At 47.9% G+C, this 24,468-nt stretch overlaps 1 protein-coding gene across 1 annotated transcript in view; it reads right to left on the bottom strand.

The window, feature by feature from the left end:
- DCPS (decapping enzyme, scavenger) overlaps nt 1-24,468 on the bottom strand; it is a 41,369-nt gene that overhangs the window by 16,332 nt on the left and 569 nt on the right. Inside the window, 1 exon segment of the mRNA XM_005580127.5 lies at nt 22,736-22,910. Coding sequence (XP_005580184.1) covers nt 22,736-22,910 — 175 coding nt within the window.

Raw genomic sequence — 24,468 nt, 5'->3', positions numbered from 1 at the left:
GAAACCCAGCTAAGAACTATCCATCTATACTTTCATATTTGGTCTGAGGTCATAGGTGGTTTTAACCCCACTTTCATACATCAGTGACAAGGGTGGGCTGGGACTCAAAAGAGTCATTCAGTATCACACTGTGAAATGTGGCAGGGGCGAGCCTGGAACTGAGGCCTTCTTACCCTAAAGCCAGCGCTCCTATAACACCACAGGCTACTTTCAACTTCTACTTCCAAGTCCCAGTGAGGATGTACAGAGATGACATACCAGGCACATGGCTTCTGTCCCATCAAACATCCCAGTCCATCAGCTCTGGGAGGCACAGCAGCACAGTGGGAAGACATGGACGCTGGCCCCAGGCTGGCCACACGACTCTCCATACTGGCTGTGTACCCTTGGGCATGGGGCTTAACGTCTTAGAGCCTTGGCTTCCTCACCTATTAAAGGGTGGTCATCAAATCTGCCTTACAGAGTTGTTTACATTAAATAAAACATGTCACCTGGATCACTGGAGGTGCTAAATAAATGTCACCCAATCCTGGGAATCCCTGGATCTGACCGTGAAAAGGGGGCATGAAGACCTCCTCACAACTCTCTGAGAACGCAGCAAAAAAACTGTTCCTTGCTTCTTACTCTGTTCTCTAACAGCTCAGGGTCATGGGTCATAGGCCAGAAGGCAGAGGTCAGAGGTCAGGCACACCAAGATCTCAAGAGGCGGGAGACTGCTTGAAGTAGACTGAACGGCACCACCTTGGCCCTTGCAGTGGACCTGAGGGAAATTCATACATCTGCAGTGGAGCTTGGTGGATGAGAACGGAGATTTTCGAGCCAGTCAGTCTAGATGCAAGTCCTGGCTCTGCACTTACTAGCTGCGTAACCTCAGGCAAGTGACTGGCCCTCTCTGTGGCTTCAGTCTCCTGACCTCTACAATCTGGGGTAACAATAACAGCACCGACCTTCCAGGGCTGTTGGGGGAACTAAATGAGTCAGTAGAAGGAAAGATTCAGGAAGTGCCTCACACAGAGAAAAGCGCTCCACCAAGGCTAGCTTGGATTCTCTCCACTGTTGCCTCAGTCGCCTGGGTTGGGCAGTGGAGCTCCCTGAGAGTCGGGGCGAGATGGGCAGGGCACAGAGGCAGAGCGGGCGCTGGAGAGCAGCCGGGCTCTGCGGACAGGGTCACCCAGCCGGGCTCCCAGCCCCTGGCTGCTCCAGATCAGAAAGCCACCTGGCCTGTGAGCATGCCCTGGTCTGCCGAGGCCTGTGCAAGGCCCGCCCCAGTCACCCCGGGTGCAGGGAAACTGGTGTCTCACTGAGCCAGCCCCTCCCGCCTCCCCTCAGCAGCAAGAGCATCCACAGGCGCTTATTTTCCAACTGCTCACTTCCTGCCACCCTCCTGCCTTTCCTGAGGTGCGCCTGCAGGGCTGGGAACCCCACTGCAGCACTCTCACAGCTCCCCACGGCCCCGAGAGCACTCACTCCTCAGGGGCCTGGCTTCCCTCAGATCTCCACCAAAAGCCTCCGTCAGGGTCACACTGAGGTGGGGGCTGCCACCTCAAACTGTCCCCTGCTCCACAGCTCCTGTGCTTCCTGCCGTGGTCTACGAGGCTGTTGGTGACCTCGCCCTGGCCCTCTCTCCACCTTCATGCACTGCGTCTCTCCCGCCTGGGGCCTCTGCTCCAGCCACACCAGCTCCCCACGGACCCACTCACTCGTGTCAGCTATGGGCTCCTCTCTGGGCCGTGCACGGGCCGCCCCCACGGCCAGGCTGACCCTCCTACCCATGGAGCCACGCTGCTCCTTGCTTCATCCAGGCCTCTGCTCTGAGGCCAGATCCTCAGGCTCGCTCAGCCCTGGTAAAACAGCAGCCCTAACCTCGTGGCCCTGTCTCCTCCGCCAACCTGCTTCCTCTTCACTTCTCACTCCCTCGCAGCAGCATGTGGATTGACTGACTCCCCAACTACTGTGTAGCTTCCAGAAGAAAAAAAAAATTGTCCCCAGCACCTGGAATAGTGCCTGGTATACAGTAAGCACTCAATAAATATTTAGTGAACAAATGAATAAATGAATCTGGCCTTTTCGACTTTAAACCCAGGAAGAACATTTTTGTCCTAAATGGAATAAAACCTCTTTGATACAAATCAATATATTTCCTAATGCTAAAGTTTACCTTGGCAGCCGAAAAAAAAATGAACGCTGGTGTTTACCTCAATGCCCGTCAAGATGTTGACCTGCAGCTGAACTTCAGGAGGAGTTTGGTCAAGAGTCAATGCTCAATAAACAATCACACCATCAGGTGAAAACATGTGGGGAAACAGGATACACAGGCACAGTCTCAAAAATATCTCCGCATAGATTACTTATTAATTACAAAGGGAACACGAGTCGCTTTACAGCAGCAAAAGGCTGCCACCTCAGCCAGGCCATGGGAGTCACCGTCACCCCTGCTGGGCACGCTGACATCACGTGCCTCCTGATCCTGTGGAATTCTGGCCAAAAACGCATAACCTGAGTCTAGTCACGAGGAAATATCAGCAAACCAAAATCCAGGGGCATTCAACAAAACGAGTGGCTTTATAACACCGCAAAAATGTCACAGTTAGGAAAGACAAAGAAGGCTGAGGAATTGCTCCAGATGAAGGGAGACTAAAGAGACGGGACTTAAAGGGATTGGATTACATCCGGGGTTGGGATCCGGGGAGGGGCACCCTGCACTGAAGCAACTGGCACAACTTAACAATGGACTATATATCACAGAAGTCTCATACGAATGGGAAATTTCCTGAAATTGATAATTTTACCCTTTTTTATATCCATCGTTATCATTATTATATGTATATATGTGGAGACAGAAAAAGCCAACGTGGCAAATGTTAACAGGCAAAGTCCTTTAATAAGGGAGTTCTTTGTACTATTCTTACAGCTTTTCTGCAGGATTGGAATTTTTTTTTCGTAGGAAAATTTTTTAAAGGTGTTAATACCTTTTGGAACCTCAGCCCTATAACACTATTCTAAGCCTGACACGCACATGAGTTCATCTACTCCTCATGACCAACATGAACAAGTATTACTATGATTGCATTTTACATATGAGGAAACTGAGGCCCAGGGCCTGGAGTGGCCCCCACGGGCCCACAGCCCTGTGTGGTGCTCAGGGCCGGGCCCCACACCAGCATCCCCGTCTGCCCACGGCAGGTCAGCAGTTGAGGCCTGGTGGCCTTGCCAGGCTCTTCCTGCCACATGCTGCCTGGCAAGTGGACTGAGGGCACCACCTGCTCAGGATGGGTGATACTGGTGATACCCCTACCCAGAGCTCTTCCCAGTGGCCAGAGAACTGACCAACTCCCCAGTCCCACCCTCCTGCTGGCATTCTCATTAATTATTTATGTATTTATTTATTTATTTGAGATGGGGTCTTGCTCTATCACCAGGCTGGAGTGCGGTGGTGCGATCTCAGGTCACTGCAACCTCCGCCTCCTGGGTTTCAGCGATTCTCCTGCCTCAGCGTCCCCAGTAGCTAGGATTACAGGCCCCCGCCACCATGCCTGGCTAATTTTTGTTTTTTTGTTTTTTTTTTTGAGACGGAGTCTCGCTCTGTCGCCCAGGCTGGAGTGCAGCGGCGCGATCTCGGCTCACTGCAAGCTCCGCCTCCCGGGTTCACGCCATTCTCCTGCCTCAGCCTCCTGAGTAGCTGGGACTACAGGCGCCCGCCACCGCGCCCGGCTAATTTTTTTTGTATTTTTAGTAGAGACGGGGTTTCACCGTGGTCTCGATCTCCTGACCTTGTGATCTGCCCACCTCGGCCTCCCAAAGTGCTGGGATTACAGGTGTGAGCCACTGAATTTTTGCATTTTTAGTAGAGACGGGGTTTCACCAAGTTGGCCAGGATGGCCTTGATTTCGTGATCTCGTAATCCGCCTGCCTCAGCCTCCCAAAATGCTGGGATTACAGGCGTGAGCCACCGCGCCTGGCCTTCCTGTTGGCATTCTGGTAACAGCCCGGGATAACCCTCAAAAGCCTATCCCTGGAAAATGTTCACAATATATTAAGAGCACCTCCGACACTCCTGACAGAGTTCCCCGTCATGCTCTTTAACATTGTGTTTGTCTTTTTAATTCAAATTGTACTTGCATATATGCCAAAGAGTCAAACGAAGCTTGTTTTCAAAACCACTTTTCTGCTCCTCCCTGCTCCCAGTTTTCAGCTCCTTCAAAGGCACCACTTTCAACGCTTCTGGCCGCCTCTTTGGTTATAGACTTCCGGAATTCTAAATTGTATTTTTATATCTTGTTCCTACTCGACTTTTAACTTCTATTACTTACTGACTTCTCATTAAGGAAGATGAGGATTTACCTCTTTTTACCGTCCCTCCACCAAATGTACACACATGCACACACACACACATATACAGATACTTCCTAACCCTCAACCTCAGAGTACAACTTTACCACAATTTTTGATAAATCAGAATTCAATATCGATGCTATGATGATGATGTACATGCTGTTCACTGCCAAATTTATTGTGATTATTTTTTCTCTTCAGCATAAATCTTTGGTGTATGGAATAAGTAATTACATTTTTACTTGTTTAATTTTCTGCCTTTCTTTTTTTTTTTTTTTTTTTTTTGACACTGCGTCTCACTCTATCTCCCAGGCTGGAGTACAATGGCGCGATCTTGGCTGACTGCAACCTCCACCTCCCAGGTTCAAGCAATTCTCGCACCTCAGCAACCCAAGTGAGTAGCTGGGATTACAGGTACCCACCCCATGCCCTGCTAATTTTTGTATTTTTAGTAGAGATGGGGTTTCACCATGTTAGTCACGCTGGTCTCAAACTCCTGACCTCAGGTGATCCACCCACTTCAGCCTCCCAAAATGCTGGAATATAGGTGTGAGACATCGTGCCCAGCCAGAGAAGGCATCTCCACCCAAATCCTGGCCACTTGCTTAATCTTCTATAAACATGACACTAATTCATTCCCAAATCCACTTCCCTGTTTACATAAATCTCTTGATGTGTGAAACTCATCAGGCAAGCCAGGCACAGTGGCTCATGCCTATAGTCCCAGCAATTTGAGAGGCCAAGGCAGGGAGATTGCTTGAGACCATGAGTTTGAGACCAGCCTGAGCAACATAGTGAGATCCCGTCTTTACAAAAAAAAAAAAAAAAAAAAAAGCAGAAAAATTAGCTGGGCATGGTGGCTACTCAGAAGGCTGAAGTGGGAGGATCCCTTGAGCCAGGGAAACGGAGGTTGTGATGAGCGGAGATCTCGCCACTGCACTCCCACCTGGGGGACAGAGCAAGACCCTGCCAAAAAACAAAAAACCTCATCAGGTACATGAACAATGTGTCTTCCCAGAACTTCCGGTTGCCACCCCCAGAAGTAATTCTCAAACTTTAGTGTGGCATTATTATTATTATAAATTCAATTCCTGGAATTTTCATTAGGAAAACTGAGAAAATATTTTCAATTCTCTGAAATAATTTACCAAGTAGATCAGCAAATAGGTATTCAAAGTTCCACCACAGCATAAAACAGAAATCATTATACACAATTGTCAGTTAAAATTTAAAAGTTATACTAAAAAAAAAAATATTTTTGCTACTGCAATCTGCTATGTGAATACAATAAAGAACTGTAGAAATACAACTTTAGGGCTGTGTGCAGTAGTTCACACCTGTAATCCCAGCACTTTGGGAGGCCAAGGCGGACGGATCACCTGAGGTCAGAAGTTCTGCCTGGCCAATATGGTGAAACCCCGTCTCTACAAAAACAAAAAAAAATTAGTCAGGCATAGTGGCTCGCTTCTGTAATCCCAGATACTTGGGAGGTGGAGGCGGAAGAATCGCTTGAACCTGGGAGGTGGAGGTTGTGGTGAGCCGAGACCACACCATTGCACTCCAGCCTGGGCGACAGAGCGAGACACCATCTCAAAAAACAAACAAACAAAACAAAAAAACAACTTTAGGGCCAGGTTTGGTGGCTCATGCCTATAATCCTAGCACTTTGGATCACCTGAGCCCAGGAGTTCGAGACCAGCCTGGGCAACATGGCAAAACCCTATCTCTACAAAAAATACAAAAATTAGCTGGCTGTGATAGGCCATGCCTGTAGTCCCAGCGACTCTGGAGGCTGAGGTGGTGGGAGGATCGCTTGAGCCTGGGAGGTCAAGGCTGCAATGAGCTGTGATCGTGCCAGTGCACTCCAGCCTGGGTGACTGAGCAAGACCCTGTCTCAAAAACAAAAGAAAAGAAAGAAATGCAACTTTAATACATTTAGCATTGTTTGAATGCCTTACTTGGTCAAAGAACTTTTTGCATCACGTGTATTTTTTTTTTTAATCATTAACGTATACCTGCTTTGAAAAATACATGCATCAGCTTGCATATATAACATTACAATGAAAATAAACACAATGTTTCTAAAGCTGAACTTTCTACTGCTCAAGGTAAAACAATAATTGTATTTTGAAAATTGTTTCCCAGATAAGAGGATTAAAAAGGTCTCTTGTAACTATTGGTAACAGTACAGAATCATCAAATTTGTAAACTGTGAATCACAAACTCAAGTTGTGTCCAGAGACATGGTGCAAGCGAGATATATTTTGAGACTTGAAACATCTGAAAATATATTTATTCTACTGTCACACATAGGAATTCGGTGGCTGGGTGTGGTGGCTCAACACTCTGGGAGGCTGAAACAGGGGGGAAATCTCTTGAGCCCAGGAGTTCGAGACCATGGCAAGAGCCCATCTCTACAAAAAATAATACATTAGCCACGTGTGCTGGTACCTGCCTCTGGTCGCCACTACTCGGGAGACTGAAGTGGGAGAATCACTTGAACTCGGGAGTTTGAGGCTGCCATGAGCTATGACTGTACCACTGGACTCCAACCTGGCAACAAAGTAAGGCCTGTCTCAAAAATTGTTTTTTTCTCTTTGCTAAAGAATTTTAGGATAGACTGGCCAACATGGTGAAACCCCATCACTACTAAAAATACAAAAAATTAGCTGGGCGTGGTGGCACACGCATGTAGTCCCAGCTACTCAGGAGGCTGAGGCAAGAGAATCACTTGAACCTTGGAGGCAGAGGTTGCAATGAGCTGAGATTGTGCCACTGTACTCCAGCCTGGGTGAGAGTGAGACTTCAGCTGAAAAAAAAAAAAAAAAAAAAAAAAGAATGGCAGGAATGGCCGGGCGCGGTGGCTCATGCTTTGGGAGGCTAAGGTGGGCGGATCACGAGGTCGGGAGATCGAGACCATACTGGAGAACACAGTGAAACCCCGTCTCTACTAAAAATACAAAAAAATTAGCCGGGCACGGTGGCGGGCACCTGTAGTCCCAGCTACTCGGGAGGCTGGGGCAGGAGAATGGTGTGAACCAGGAGGCGGAGCTTGCAGTGAGCAGAGATCGCACAAATGCACTCCTGCCTGGACAACAGAGCAAGACTCCGTCTCAAAAAAAAAGTGTGTACACATGCAACTGCATACCATATGCACACACAGAAAAGTCTGAAAGGACAGGCTGGGTGTGGTGGCTCACACCTGTAATCCCAGCACTTTGGGAGGCCAAGGTGGGCGGATCACTAGAGGTCAGCAGTTAGAGACCAGCCTGGCCAACATGGTAAAACCCTGTCTCTACTAAAAATACAAAAATTAGCTGGGCATTGTGGGGGTGCCTGTAGTCTCAGCTATTTGGGAGGCAAAGGTAGGAGAGTCGTTTGAACCCAGGAGGCAGAGATTGTAGTGAGTCAAGACTGCCTCACTGCACTCCAGCCTGGGTGACACAGAAAGATTCCATCTCAAAAAAAAAAAAAAAAATCTGAAAGGACATACTCTGAGATGTTAAGAGCGATCAATCCTGGGTGATAGATTTATATATATTTACATATCACTTGTGTAACAAATATGTTAAAAGGAAGCTACCCCTTATAACTGAGCCCCAGAGATGTTACGTAATTTGCCCAAGGACACACAGCTATTAATAGTGGCAGAGCTGAGATCTGAACCCAAGCAGTCTGGTTCCTCTATGCAGTACTCCCATATCCCAAAGGCCCATCCTCTTTTGGGCCGTTCCTAGGATACCTGTGCTGGGGTCATGTTTTCCACAAGCAGCCCTATCAGATAGGAGAAGCATGACTAGTTCCAATTCTTCCTAGAGACACATAAACAGCTGTCAGCGAAACCAGAAGGCAAAATGAGGTGCCAGAGCAAGTGAGGTACAGACAGAGGGGTGCGGTCAGAGCATGCAGAGATGGCGCTGCTCATGCTCTGCTTGTGTTCTCCACGATGCTTCCTGAGAAGCTCAGGGAAGGACAGTCCACTCCCCTGAGCTCTGGAGAGCCGTGTGAGGACAGCCGCACCATGGGATACTGTGGCCAAATGCCGCGGGATAGCAGGTTCTGGGGGGAGCTCAAAGGGACAGAAGAGGACCTTCTTCCAGACTGGCTCACAACTAGAAGCAATAGCTGTTTTGGCCTACATTTGTGGTACCATCCTGTACCCTACCATCACCCCCACCAAGTATGGCAGTGTTAGATTATGCGGTGGGAGGCATAAGGGGGGAAGTCCCAGAAGAGGGGCCTGGTGAAGTTCAGGGCAGCAGCTCTTCATCTACAGGATGTTCTAGCGGCCAGAATGATGATAGTGATGTCTCCAGCTGAAAAGCACCCCCTCTAGGCATATGTTCCTTCTCTCTGCAGCTCAGATGAGCAGGCTGATGTGCCCCGGACTAACACAGCTCTGACTTGTCCATCAAGACCCTGAGGATCTGCTGCAAGCCCTTCTCCAATAAATAAAGCCACCCTTTGTCCCCCATCTAGACACAAAAGCCCAACTGCTCTCAGAGGTGGGAGGCAGAGCTATCTAGAGGAAAGTTAAGAGCAGCTGCCTCTCTGCTCCCTGCCAAAGCTAGCTTAGCCAAATCCCCAGGAAAATGCTGCTGCACATGAAACATGAAAACACAAACCACAGACAGTCTGCTCTCCTTCCCATACACATGTTCAAACAAGACTGCTTTCCAGCCGTTGCTGATGGCTTCTACAGGATGAGCTCATCTCTATGGCTCGGTCTGTGGCTTTTGCTTCCCCTTCACTCGGAGGAGCCAGTTTAACTTATTTAACCCAGATGTGCAGGCCCAGCAGCACTGAGAAGAAGCAACAGCAATGCATGATCTGAGTTGAAGCCCACCCGCCATGTCCTCTCCACCAGAGCCAGGCAGAGCCAGCCGGTGATGGGTCAGATAACCGGGCTTCGCGAGGCATGCCAGAGAAGGCCTGAAAGAACGAGAGGCTGGTGGGAGGCTCTCCTGGATCTGTTTTCTCTTTCCTCCTCTGTGGGATGTCCCCTGGCTGGGTGACACTCTCCTCAGCCCTGGCTGCATGGTAACGGGGAGACCAGGCCAGAGGGTGGAGGGAAGGCTGGCTGCCATGGATCTTAAGTCATCCTCTGGCCCCAGGCCAAGCAAGGCAGGGTGTTCTCTGTCCTACACTACGGAGATACTGGAAGTGCTCAAGTGAAGCCCAAAGAGACCTCCACGTCAAGGATAAACACGGCTGAAGGGTGTGGTCAGGATCCTACTGGAAACTTCAACCACTCCACAGCAAGCCTCTAACCACTAATTACCTGTCTCTAGGAAAGCACAGAACTGCTATTAGAGACAGAGGAGAGGCAGACGCTGACTTTAGCAAGACCCTGGATCTGACAGGCTTCTTGTACAAACCCTCAGCTCCTTCCCTCCCCATCTTGCTAGTCCTCTGAAGTCCAGAAAGCAGAGGGGGGAGGGAGGCAACAGGACCTGATGGCAAAACCCCAGGGTCTCCTGGCCCACAAGCAAATTTGGTAACTCCAAACGCAGCCCTGGGGTGGCAGGAGAGCCCTCGGTTACAATGGATAGAGAGTGGGAAATGCTACTTCAGGATGGCTGTGGGGCTAATGGCACTCTGCAAAGCTCCACGTGAATAGGAAGAGCAAGAGCTGATATGCAGTGCATCAGGGAGCTATGAAATGACAGACTTGGCCTTAGAGTTGCAAGCCCCCCACTTCCCCACACACAGAAAGAAACGACGCTGGGGTTGAGCGGACCAGACCACAATAAGAGCTGTAGGCTGAACACTCCAAAATATGGCCTCTCTCGACTTCCTGCCTGAAGGCATGTCTTTAGTTCACTCTGAAAGGGGCACGGGTACCAAGTCTCAATGTTTGTCCCTGGACATGCCATACTGTGCTTCATTGTAAAATAGGAGTGAGCTCCTGTGAATCACCAGCCATTGAAAGAAACTAGCAGCCTGAATAAGGATGACCAAGATAAACAACCAGATCCCAGAGGAAATAAAATAATTTGAGGGTCAGGAGATAATTTTAAAAATAATTCTAATTAGTGTGTCAGAGAAATTCAACAAAATTTGGCCTCTATAAAAAAAAAAAGGAGCAAAATGCTATGAGAATGAAATAATCAGAGAACCAGAGAGAGGAGAATTTGAAATATGACTGTCAAATTAACACCTTCACTAAAAGGTCTAGAAGACAAAATGCAGACAATCTACCAGATTACAAGAAAGAGGCCAGGCACAGTGGGTCACACCTGTAATCCTGGCACTTTGGGAGGCTGAGGCGGACGGGCGACCTGAGGTCAGGAGTTCAAGACCAGCCTGGCCAACAAGGTGAAACCCCACCTCTATTAAGCGACCTGAGGTCAGGAGTTCAAGACCAGCCTGGCCAACAAGGTGAAACCCCACCTCTATTAAGCGACCTGAGGTCAGGAGTTCAAGACCAGCCTGGCCAACAAGGTGAAACCCCGCCTCTATTAAAAAAACAAGGCCGGGCGCGGTGACTCAAGCCTGTAATCCCAGCACTTTGGGAGGCCGAGACGGGCGGATCACGAGGTCAGGAGATCGAGACCATCCTGGCTAACATGGTGAAACCCCGTCTCTACTAAAAAATACAAAAAAAAACTAGCCGGGCGAGGTGGCGGGCGCCTGTAGTCCCAGCTACTCGGGAGGCTGAGGCAGGAGAATGGCGTAAACCCGGGAGGCGGAGCTTGCAGTGAGCTGAGATCCGGCCACTGCACTCCAGCCTGGGAGACAAAGCGAGACTCCGCCTCAAAAAAAAAAAAAAATAAATAAATAAATAAATAAATAAACAAAAAAATTAGCTGGGCGTAATGGCAGGCATCTGTAATCCCAGCTACTCGGAAGCTGAGGCAGGAGAATGGCTTGAACCTGGGAGGTGGAGGTTGCAGTGAGCTGAAATCACGCCGTAGCACTCCAGCCTGAGCAACAGAGTGAGACTCTGTCTCAAAACAAACAAGAAAAAAAAAAAAAAAAAAGAATGTACTTTAGCTAATCAAGAGAGTAAAACAAGAAAGAAAAAGATGTAGAATCCAGAAAACATCTAACCCAAAAAGTTGCAAAAGGAAGTCTCAGATTGATACCTGAACAACTTGCTTAAAGAATCACCTGTTCAGATTGGAGAAGCAGGAAAGAGCTTTCTGGAAACAATGTTGCCAGCAAGGAAGGAGATATGATGTAATGCAGGGGTGTCCAATCTTCTCGCTTCCCTGGGCCACATTGGAAGAACTGTCTTGGGCTTTACCTGAAATATACTAACACTAACAATAACTGATGAACTTAAAAAAAAAGAAACCATGAAAAAAATCTGATGTTTTAAGAAAGTTTATAAATTTGTGTCAGGCCGCATTCAAAGCTGTCCTGGGCTGCGGGCTGGACAAGCTTGACGTAATGGATTATCAAACTGGATAATTTCAAGAGCAAAGTAAAGGTGCATTATTCTTTTAACCACAATGAAAAAAGAGGCAACTAAAAACTCCATGAAAAAGTAAAAGCTAATAAAACAGTGGTTCAAATATGAAACAAACTAAAAAGTAGCATGATTTGAAGGACTGTTAGAATGCAAGAAAAGAGAATCCACTCAACCTGGACATCAAAAGCACTCTCCAACCAGGCGTGGTGACTCATATCTGTAATCCCAGCACTTTGAGAGGCCAAGGTGGGCGGATCACTTGAGGACAGGAGTTCAAGACCAACCTGGCCAACATGATGAAACCCTGTCTCTACTAAAAATACAAAAATTGGCCTGGTGTGGTGGCGGGCGCCTGTAATCCCAGCTACTCAGGAGGCTGAGGCAAGAGAATCGCTTGAACCCAGGAGGTGGAGGTTGCAGTGAGCCAAGATGTACCACTGTACTCCAGTCTGGACAACAGAGTGAGACTGTCTCAAAGGAAAAAAAAGCACTGTCCTTTGAGTGGCATGGGGATTATACACTGGGCAGGTGGAGAAAAAACTAAAACCTTAGCACTGTGGTTGAGCAGGCATATTAATATGGCCTCAATCATGTAAACACTGCTAACTGGTTTTACTGGTTTTCTTTTCTCTTTTTTTTAAGAGACAGGGTCTTGCTCTGTACCCAGGTTGGAGTGTAGTGGCAGAATCATGGTTCACTGCAGCCTTGACCTCCTGAGCTCAAGCAATCCTCCAACTTCAGCCTCCTGGGTAGTTGGAACTACAGGCACGTGCCACCACACCCAGCTAATTTTTGTATTTTTAGTAGATAAAGGGTTTCACCATGTTGGCCAGGCTGGTCTCGAACTCCTGACCTCAAGTGATCCACCTGCCTTGGCCTCCCAAATTGCTGGAATTACAGGCATGAGCTACTGCACCCGGCTCAGAAATATTCTTTTTATTTTTTAACTTTTATTTTAGGTTAAAGGGTACATGTAAAGCTTTGTTTACAGGTAAACTGTCTCGCAGGGGTTTGGCATAGAAACTATTTCATCACCCAGGTAATAAGCATAACACCTGATAGTGAGTTTTTTGATCCTCCCATCCTCCAACCCTCCACTGTCAAGTGGGCATTTAGGTTGATTCCATGTCTTTGCTATCATGAATAGTTCTACAATGAACATATATGTGCATGTGTCTTTACAGTAGAGCAATTTTTTAAAATTTCTTATTTTTTTACTTCAATAGGTTTTTTGGGAACAGGTAGGAACTTACACAAATAAATTTTTTAGTGGTGATTTCTGAGATTCTGATGCACGCATCACCTGAGCAGTGTACATTGTACCTACTGTGTAGTCTTTTATCCCTCACCACTCCCCACCCTTTCCCTTAAGTCCCATGTATCATTCTTATGCCTTTCATCCTGATAGTTTAGCTCTTGCATATGAATGAGAACATACAATGTTTGGTTTTCCATTCCTGAGTTATTTCACTTAGAATAATATTCTCCAATTCCATCCAGATTGCTGCAAATGCCATTATTTCATTCCTTTTTATGGCTGAGTAGTATTCCATGGTATTATATACACCACATTTTCTTTATCGACTTGTTGATTGATGGACATTTGGGTTGGTTCCATATTTTTGCAGTTGCAAGTTGTGCTGCTATACACACGCAAGTGCAAATTGTCTTTTTCATATAATGACTTCTATTCCTCTGGGTAGATACCTAGTAGTGGGACTGCTGGATCAAACAGTAGATCTACTTTTAGCTCTTTAAGGAATCTCCACACTGTTTCCCGTAATGGTTGTACTAGTTTCCATTCTCACCAACAGTGTAGAAGTGTTCCCTTTTCACTGCATGCATACACACCAACATCTAGACTGGATAAAGAAATGTGGTACATATACACCATGGAATACTATACAGCCATAAGAAAGTGAGATTATGTCGTTTGCTGCAACATGGATGGAGCTGGAGGCCATTATCCTAAGCCAACTAAGGCAGGAACAGAAAACCAAATATGTGTGTTCTTTTTTTTTTTTTTGAGACGGAGTCTCACTCTGTCTCCCAGGCTGAAGTACAGTGGCCGGATCTCAGCTCACTGCAAGTTCCGCCTCCCGGGTTTATGCCATTCTCCTGCCTCAGCCTCCCAAGTAGCTGGGATTACAGGCGCCCGCCACCTCGCCCGGCTAGTTTTTTGGTATTTTTTAGTAGAGACGGGGTTTCACCGGGTTAGCCAGGATGGTCTCAATCTCCTGACCTTGTGATCCACCCGTCTCGGCCTCCCAAAGTGCTGGGATTACAGGCTTGAGCCACCGCGCCCGGCCTGTGTGTTCTTATTTATAAGTGGGAGCTAAACATTGAGGACATATGGACACAAAGAAGAGAACAACAATCATTGGGGAGAAAAGGGGCTGGCCCAGTCATCCCCACACCCCAGAGAAGGGGAAGCATGCAGAAATGAAAGTCCACAAATGCCCAAAACCTAGAAGTAGGAGGCTGAAACCAAATACCTTCACTTTCAGAACTGTGACTGAAAACCATACTTCAGAATGAGGATGGAGCCCTTGAAATTCATGGGATGATTCTTCTAGTCCATCTAAGGACCTGCCAATTTGTCTTAACTTTCAACTGTGAAATACATTGCACATATAAAACATGGGTGTGTGTGTATATAAAATATGTACCACTTAAAGACCTAAGTAAAATAAAAAGAATACATATGCTCAGAACACACAATCCAAGAAACAGAATATAACCAGAAATTTTAACATTCTGTCTGTCCTGCCCCACCCCGACCAGGGATAATCACCTCCCTGACTGGGGGGTTAATCGTTTCCTTTTTGTCCTCATAGTCTTATTACACGTGTATGCATCCCTAAGCAGTATATTGTTCAGTTCTGCTTGTCTTTCAACTTCGTACCATTTGAATCACACCATGTGTATTCTGTGTCTTGCTTTTCTTGCCCTACATGGTGAGATTTATCCTTCATTGATACAGGCAGCTGTAGTTCATTTTCGCTACTGTAGAGAGGCACTGTAGGGCTATACCTCGGTTTATCTACCTACTCTACTGTTCAATTTGTTTCTAGTTTGTTGTATCATTAACAATGCTACCAAGCAAACTCTTTGGAGAATGGCCTGTCTTTTAAAACGCTCCTTCCAAACAAGTCCTCACCCCTCCCTCAGGAGGTCTGGGTTTTGCCTCTGCAAATAGCACAGGGCGGAAAACCCTGGCCTGTGGCTACAGTACCAGGAGTTCTCTGCAACCAGAGACATGATTCCCAGGATCCCATCCCTCTGCTCCCCGCCCTGGCCTCACTCACAAATGCCTGTCTCCTCTTCTGAACTTGAGATTCCATCTCCTGGTTTACAAGGGGAAACAATTGGCCTTTTAAGAGGTAGCTGGGATTTCTGAGTCACACCCCTCTCCCTGCTATCTCCCCAGGTAAAAGAGAACAGACCGCAATGAAAGAGCTCCATTGACAGGCGGCAGGGTGACAGCTATGATAGAAAGGAGATGCAGGCCCTGCCCCGCCTAGAGGGTCAGAGGAAGCTCTCAGATGCCAGCCTTCAGGCCACTGGCTCCAGACATGTGCCACACAGCAACAGGAAGAAGAAAGGAAACCTACCCATGGGCAGAGCCAGTCACTTTTCCATCTTATATATATTATTCCATTTAAAGCTCACATAAATGGACAGTTAGAAAAAAATTATAGGCAACACCATAATTACACTGATTGGATGCAGACCATATGCCAGCTACTGTGCCACATGCTCTATACGCCTTCTCTTAATGGGTCCCAATCCAGGACAGTGGCCATGAAGTCAATTTAGGGGATTAAGACCAGCATTTTAAAAAAGGAAACCAGCTGGGTGTGGTGGCTGACTCCTGTAATCCCAGCACTCTGAGTGGCCAAAGCAGGCGGATCACCTGAGATCAGGAGTTTGAGACCAGCCTGGCCAATGTGGTGAAACCCCATCTCTATTAAAAATACAAAAAAAGGCCGGGCGCGGTGGCTCACGCCTGTAATCCCAGCACTTTGGGAGGCCGAGACGGGCGGATCACGAGGTCTGCAGATCGAGACCATCCTGGCTAACACGGTGAAACCCCGTCTCTACTAAAAAATACAAAAAACTAGCCGGGCGAGGTGGTGGGCGCCTATAGTCCCAGCTACTCGGGAGGCTGAGGCAGGAGAATGGCGTGAACCCGGGGGGCGGAGCTTGCAGTGAGCTGAGATCCGGCCACTGCACTCCAGCCTGGGTGACAGAGCCAGACTCCGTCTCAAAAAAAAAAAAAAAAAAAAATAGCTGGGCGTGGTGGTGGGTGCCTGTAGTCCCAGCTACTCAGGAGGATGAGGCAGGAGAATGGCTTGAACCCAGGAGGTGGAGGTTGCAGTGAGCTGAGATCACACCACTGCACTCCAGCCTGGGCAACAGAGAGAGAGATTCTGCCTCAAAAATAAATGAATAATTGTAAAAATTAAAAAATAAAAAAGGGGCCGGGCGCGGTGGCTCAAGCCTGTAATCCCAGCACTTTGGGAGGCCGAGGCGGGCGGATCACAAGGTCAGGAGATCGAGACCACAGTGAAACCCCGTCTCTACTAAAAATACAAAAAATTAGCCGGGCGCGGTGGCGGGCGCCTGTAGTCCCAGCTACTCGGGAGGCTGAGGCAGGAGAATGGCGTGAACCCAGGAGGCGGAGCTTGCAGTGAGCCGAGATCGCGCCACTGCACTCCAGCCTGGGCAACAGCGTGAGACTCCGTCTCAAAGAAAATAAAAATAAATAAAAAAAATAAAAATAAAAAAGGAAACCAGTAAGACTGAAACTAGATAGAAAATACTAGACAGTATGTCATAGTGGATGGATAAGTATTGTTTAAAGTTTCACTTCTGGCCAGGTGCAGTGGCTCACACCTGAAATCCCAGCACTTTGGGAGGCCGAGGCAGGCGGATCACCTGAGGTCAGGAGTTCGAGACCAGCCTGGCCAACATGGTAAAACCCCGTCTCCACTAAAAATACAAAAATTAGCCGGGCGTGGTGGCACGTGTCTATAATCCCAGCTACTCGGGAGGCTGAGGCTGGAGAATCACTCGAACCCGGGAGGCGGAGGTTGCAGTGAGCCAAGATTGCGCAATTTCACTCTAGCCTGGATGACAAGAGCGAAACTCCTTTCAAAAACAAACGAACAAACTAAATAAACAAATAAAGTTTCACTTCTGTTCATGTCTGTTAGTCCATGTGTAATAGACCATAAAGTGAAACGTATCTCTCCCTGCGGGTGGTGGCTAAAGAGCGTTGTGAAAACTTCCTTACCTGTTTCGTAACTGTCCTACTGAGGTAAGTTCAGTTTCTAACCTAATTGAACAGAGAAAATAACTGAAGCGACTTCCCCAACTTCATCTGTAGTACACACCACTGCCACCATCCCACCCCATCACTCCTGACATAACAGCCTCATTTCTGTTCTTCTTTCCTTCCCCAGAACACATGCTGTTCCTCAGCCCAGAGTGTTCTCCCCTCTTTGCACGGCTGGCTTTCTTCCCATCCTTCAGGTCTCAGCCTGGGCATCATCTCCACTGCAGAGAGCCCTCCTAGAGCCCTGGTTTGAGTAGGCTCTCTCCTGCTCATGGCCACTCAGACATCTGCTTCCTGGTTTGCTGTCTGCCTTCCCCACTAGAACTGCAGAGACAGGGAGACATTGCTTATCTTCACCAACACAGGCCTCGCTTCTACTAGAGTAGCTGGCACATAGCAGACACTTCACATGTGTTAAGTGAATAAAGAAATGTCCCAGGTCCTCATGGTTAGCAAATGGCAAAGGCAGGATTCACACCCAGGTCTGTCTGACATGAGGCTTGTTCTCAGCACTGGCGCCGTGCTAAAACTCAGAAACAGCACGTTGCTGCCCCAGCGCACACCATGCGAAAGCATGAGTGCCCCAGCATGACTAACTCCTAAAGCCTGTGCTCTCTCCGTTATGTCACTGGAACAGACATTGCAGCTGGCAGGATGAGTGGCTCACAGGAGCTGAGAACGTGGAGGGGATAAATGAATGAGGAGACTGCAAAACCTCCAGACTTGAAGAGAAAAAGAAAGCTGCCAGTGACCAGAGAAATACCAGAAAAAAATCAGTTGAGCCCATGATTTCCACTGTGGCCAGCTCAGAAATGAGGGGTGGGGGCTCCCCTAGGCAAACAGTATTCTAGAAAGGAGATCTAGAGAAGCAGCCAAAGACAGCAGAAAAACTCAAAGGAGCAACCATGCAGGGGGGCAGAGGGCTGAGGCTGCAGGACTGCACATTCAGGGCCCTTGGGGTGGGCAGCGTTGATTGACTCCAAGGCTGGGACTGGAGAGGGAGGTCCCAGGCGCTGACTTAGCTGGCCTTCCCACAGAGGGGACAGCTGGGGTGGCCACAGGACTATTTTGGCAATGCTGCCACCTTGTGGCTGTGGAATGCCCAGCCCACAGGAAAAAAAATCTACACAGGTCAGTCTGTGGGTTCATTCTTCACTTATTGAAAGCACCTAATATGGGTGACATGGCTCCAACCTTCAAGGACCTCACTCCTTATATCCAGGCAGTGACCAAACTCTCTGCTTTTCACCACTGTGTCTCCACCCCGACCCCAAACAAGACTGTGAGGACAAGGATGGTATCTTACTCATCTCTGAAGCTACGGTACGCGGCATAGGGCCTGGCACCTGAGACTAATAATAGCAGCTACTACTTAATACGTGCTCAGTGCTTTTAAGTACATTAGTGCATCGGATTTGTGAATTGCAACTATGAGACCTCCAAATGGAGATGTCAAGGAGAGGTTTATTTCAATACGAGCCTGGAGTTCTTAGAGAGGTCAGGGATGGGGAAATAAAGGTGGGCGGCGAAGGCACACAGATGGTGCTTTTTAAAAGACTAGTGCCTCTCAAAGTTTTACGTGCTTATGGCTCACCAGGGAGTTGTGCTAAAACGCAGACTCCAATGATTCTGTACTCTGAAACAGAGCGGAAATTCTGGTTCTACCAGCCTCCCAGGTGGTGCCAATACTGCTGGTTCACAAACCACACTTTGAGTGGTAAAAATCTGGAACAGAGGTTAACAAACGATGGCCAGCTGGGCCTCTATTTGTACAATCGGCAAACCAAGAGTGATATTTTCATTTTCACAGGGGTTGAGAAAAAGAAGAAGGAAGGAGAAGGCGGAAAAGGCAGAAGAAGGAGTTGGGGAGACCATTTGTGCCTCACAAGGCCTAAAATAGTCACTCTTTGGTTTTCGACAGAAAAAGTTTGCCAACCCTGACCTTAAATATCACCCAGGGACAAGGCATGCAGCTAAACAAGGGAGCAACTGGGCCCTGAAGCAAACCGCTGTGACTTCCAAATCCCCATCCCCAGTTTTGGTAGGAAAAGCAGGAGTGCAAGGCACCACATGTACAGTCGGCCCTCTGTATTGTGGGTTCCTTATCTGCGGATTCAATCAAATGAAGATTAAAAATACTTAAAAAAAGAAGGACATTGCGTCTATACTGAACATGTACAGACTTTTCTTGTCATTATTACCTAAAAAACATGGTATAACAACTATTTACATAGCATTTACATTGTAGCAGGTAGTTAAGTAACCTAGAGATGATTTAAAGTATATGGGAGGATGTGCTTAGGGTACATGCAAATACTACACCATTTTATATCAGGGACTTGAGCATCCATAGATTTTAGTATCTGAGGAGGGTCCTGGAATCAATCCCCAGTGGATACTGAGGGATGACTTATATGCCAAGAAGGCAGGAAGGCCAGGGGCAATGGCTCACACCTGTAATCCCAGCACTTTGGATCACCTGAGGTCAGGAGTTCGTGACCAGCCTGGCCAACATGGTGAAATCCCATCTCTACTAAAAATACAAAAATTGCCGGGCGCGGTGGCTCAAGCCTGTAATCCCAGCACTTTGGGAGGCCGAGACGGGTGGATCACAAGGTCAGGAGATCGAGACCATCCTGGCTAACACAGTGAAACCCCGTCTCTACTAAAAAATACAAAAAACTAGCCGGGCGAGCTGGCGGGCGCCTGTGGTCCCAGCTACTCGGGAGGCTGAGGCAGGAGAATGGCGTGAACCCGGGAGGCGGAGCTTGCAGTGAGCTGAGATCAGGCCACTGCACTCCAGCCTGGGCGACAGAGCGAGACTCCGTCTCAAAAAAAAAAAAAAAAAAAAAAAAAATACAAAAATTAGCTGGGCATGGTGGCATGCACCTGTAAATTCCAGCTACTCAGGAGGCTGAGGTAGGAGAATCACTTGAACCTGGGAGGCGAAGGTTGCAGTGAGCCGAGAACGCGCCATTGTACTCCAGCCTGAGCAACAGGAGTGAAACTCCATCTCAAAAAAAAAAAAAAAAGAAGGCAGGAAAAAGTGAACTAACATCTGAGGCTCCCAGGTGGGTGGGGGTGGCCCTGGGGAAATGGTTATGGAGACACCTGGGGTTCTGAGTGGGAACAAGGACTTGTGGTGGGCCAATAACGCACTGCCTCTTTCAGTGCTTATCTTGGAAAAGACAATAGAAACAGAAGGAGTGGGCAGGGACTACCTCCATTTGTGTGCAGTGCCACAGAAGAACTGGGAAAATAAAGAGGAGAGCCTGTGAATTCCACAGGGTACATCTGTGGGGCAGAACCTTCTGAATTTTGGCCAAGGGTGGGGAAGGTAGGTAGAGGGATTTCGGAAGGTGAGGAAAAGGGTGTGGCAGTAAAATAACAGCCTCAGAGCCTGTAATGTGGAGGCCACCCCAAGTTGTGTTTGGCCACAGTGCCTTCTGTCATGCTTCTGCCGCCCTGTGCTGAGGAATACATTTGCTTAAATGTCAATGCCTGAGAAAGTAAATACAGCTGTCCATTTCCATCAACTTGTACCAATTAATCTGGCTTTTGCTCAATGGAAGACAAGGCTGTTTTGCATTAAGTCATGAAAGGTTTGCTTGTCTCACCATCAAGTGTTCACATATATTTCCAAAGGACAATAATAGCACTCATTCATGGAGGGCAGAAAAGAATATCTATCAAAAGACTGTGGGGCAGGATATCTGTAAAGCCAGACTGCTATTAAATGCTGGAGGGCAAACAAAGAGATAGAAGGATATGACAAAGTCACCATGTGCTGTAAAACAGATTCCAGAATTTGCTGGTTGGAAGGAATCTTTAAGGTCAACCAGTCTCCCTCATGTTTCTAACAAAGCTGCCTACAAAATCTAACCATCTTGAGAAAAAATGCCCATGTCACACCTGGCTTTTGGCATGGAATATTCTTTTTAATAAATTAAGAAATGTTTGCAATGAAAAACAAATCTCTGCCTTTTAACCCATGAATTCCTGCCCTTCTCTCCCATCCCCCTTGATCACACTAGTTGTCTCTCCCACCAGAAAGTAGGTTCCTTCAGGGAAGTGACTGATTTTTGCAGCACCCGACAAGCTGGCCGGCCCACAGAATGAGGATGGTGAGCAAGACCCCAGTCTACTGAAAAGCCTTAGCTTTCCTGCCACCTACTGGCTGTGTGACTTTGGACAAGTTATTTAAACTTTCAAAAGCCAGTTTCCTGACTTGTAAAGTCCTCTCACAAGAGGGCTGTTTTGAGGATTAACTGCGTTAATACATGTAGATTACTTGGAATGCTGACTGGCACAATAGTAAGGATTTCCTAAGTGTTGACAATTTTTTTTTTTTTTTTGAGACGGAGTCTCGCTCTGTCGCCCAGGCTGGAGTGCAGTGGCCGGATCTCAGCTCACTGCAAGCTCCGCCTCCCAGGTTCACGCCATTCTCCTGCCTCAGCCTCCCGAGTAGCTGGCACTACAGGCGCCCGCCACCTCGCCCGGCTAGTTTTTTGTATTTTTTAGTAGAGACGGGGTTTCACTGTGTTAGCCAGGATGGTCTCCATCTCCTGACCTCGTGATCGGCCCGTCTCGGCCTCCCAAAATGCTGGGATTATAGGCTTGAGCCACCGCGCCCAGCCAAGTGTTGACAATTTTTATCATTCAATTAGTAGATTAATCTATTATTCTGGCTGGGCACGGTGGCTCACACCTGTAATCCCAGCACTTTGGGAGGCCAAGACGGGTGGATCACAAGGTCAGAAGTTCAAGACCAGACTGGCCATGATGAAAACCCCCATCTCTACTAAAAACACAAAAATTAGCCGGGCGTGGTGGCAGGCGCCTGTAATCCCAGCTACTTGGGAGGCCAAGGCAGGAGAATTGCTTGAACCTGTGAGGCGGAGGTTGCAGTGAGCTGAGATCACGCCATTGCACTCCAGCCTAGGCGACAGAGCAAGACTCCATTAAAAAAAAAAAAAAAAAAATCTATTATTCTGTCCCATAAATCACACTCTCTCCCTAAAACATACTACACTAGAACAAGGTTTCTCTCTTTTTTTTTTTTTTTGAGACAGGGTTTTGCTCTGTCACCCAGGCTGGAGTGCAGTGGTGCAATCTCAGCTCACTGCAACCTCTGCCTCCTGGGTTCAAGCGAGTCTCCCACCTCAGCCTCCCAAGTAGCTGGGATTACAGGTGAGCACCACCACCCTGGCTAAATTTTGTATTTTTAGTAGAGATGAGGTTTCACCATGTTGGCCAAGAATCTGGTCTTGAACTCCCGACCTAAGGTGATCTGCCTGCCTTGGCCTCCCAAAGTGCTGGGATTACAGGCAAAGGCCACCGCGCCCGGCCAGGTTTCTGAGTTTCAGCACTATTGACATTACTTTGCTGTGGGAGCCTGTCCTGTATATTGTAAGGTGTTTAGCAGCATTCTTGGTCTCCACCCACTAGATGCCAGAAGTAACACCCCACCACCACCCCTCATTCTGACAACCAAAAATGTCTTAACTGATGGCCAAATGTCCACTAGGGAGGAAATCTCTCTATTGTACTAGAATATGCAAATAGAAAGTCTGGTCACTATACCACCTAATTTCCCACCATCCCATTCTCCCTCCATACAGCCACCTTGGCCACCTCTTGCTCACCACTCAGTTGTCTTGGAGGGAACAAGTGATAGGTGCTGTAGATATCGTTGGAGAACTGCAACTGGAGCTCAGGGCTGCCTGTCAGGAGCTGAGCCACCTGTTCCACCTGAAATGGTGTCTTCTCCAGGATCACAACGGCATCCTCTCCATCCCCATCCCCAGAGGACTCATTCACCTGTGGGTAGAGGCATCATCAGTGGGCTCAAGGGCAGAACCACAATGAGACTGTGGAGAGCAGAGACAGAAGCTCCCAGGGCCTTTGAAATCAACTTTGAAAGTACTTGGGATTTCCTTCCCTGAAGTTTTCCTTCTGGGAAGTCTAGCCAATGGCACTCACATTTCTTTTCTCAGAGAAGGCATCTGTCTTTTTTTTTGAGATGGAGTCTTGCTCTGTCGCCCAGGCTGGAGTGCAATGGCGCAATCTCGGCTCACTGCAACCTCCACCTCCTGGGTTCAAGCAATTCTCCTGCCACAGCCTCCCAAGTAGCTAGGATTACAAGCGCATGTCACCACACCTGGCTAATTTTTGTATTTTCAGTAGAGACAGGGTTTCATCATGTTGGCCAGGCTGGTCTTGAACCCCCGACCTCAAATGATCCGCCTGCCTCGGCCTCCCAAAGTGCTGGGATCACAGGCGTGAGCCACCGTGCCCAGACAGAGAAGGCATCTCCACACAAATCCTTGTGGCAGCTCTCACACCTTTCTTCCCCAGAATACAAGGCTTCTCAGTTGTCTTCCATTTTAGGCTTACAAGACTTCTGTCAAGTTCTCCCCATTTCAGAAGAAAAGATGAAAAACAGATCTTGAGTGACTTGCCCAAAGTCACACGAACAGTCAGCACTGAAACAGAAACTAGAACCTGGGTCTCCCAAGTGACTCCTAGCTCGAAAGCTCTCATGGCTAACACCTTCAACAGGTGCTGCACACTGAGGACAGCTGGGCTGAGAAAATCAGACAGAGCCTCATACAAAAAATAAATAAATAAAAAATAAGGCTGGGCGCGGTGGCTCACGCCTATAATCCCAGCACTTTGGGAGGCAGAGGCAGGCGGATCACCTGAGGTCAGGAGTTCGAGACCAGCCTGGCCAACATGGGGAAACCCCGTCGCTACTAAAAATACAAAAATTAGCTGGGCATGGCGGCGGGCGCCTGTAATCCCATCTACTCGGGAGGCTGAGGCAGGGAGAATCGTTTGAACTCGGGAGATGGAGGTTGCAGTGATCACACCACTGCTCTCTAGCCTGGGCGACAGAGAGAAGAGACTCCGTCTCAAAATAAATAAATAAAAACAACAACAACAAAAAAAAACAGATACAGACGCATGGAAGCCTAGGCCAAGGTTCCCTGATCCTCCCAAAGGTGAGAGTTCCTGCTAGTAGTTCTGGGGAACCCCCATAACTGCCCTGGCTAGGCCTCCTCACTAGTTCCTGGAATGGTCTCCATCTCTCCTCAGCCCCTGCCAGACTGCTAAGCACGCTGGTATTGGAGCAAGCTGTATCTGTCTCGCCAGAAACATTCCGTAGTCCTGAAGATCAGGGATGGTAACTTTCATCTCCACATTCTCAGGACCGAGGTTAGTGTCTGGCATGCTTGAAAGCGCGCGTGTAGAACTGAATTAACAATTATAATATATTGTTCTCTGTTGTTCTCCTGTTAGGGCTGAAGTCGTGTAAGGCAGAGATCACATCTCCTACAGTCTCATGGACTGAGGGACATGTTTCCAGCGACAGGGA

The sequence above is a fragment of the Macaca fascicularis genome, chromosome 14, assembly GCF_037993035.2.
Source record: "Macaca fascicularis isolate 582-1 chromosome 14, T2T-MFA8v1.1".
In the NCBI taxonomy this organism is placed as follows: Eukaryota; Metazoa; Chordata; class Mammalia; order Primates; family Cercopithecidae; genus Macaca; species Macaca fascicularis.
The sequence above is the reverse complement of the archived record's forward strand: the minus strand, read 5'-3'. Positions and strand labels throughout refer to the sequence as shown.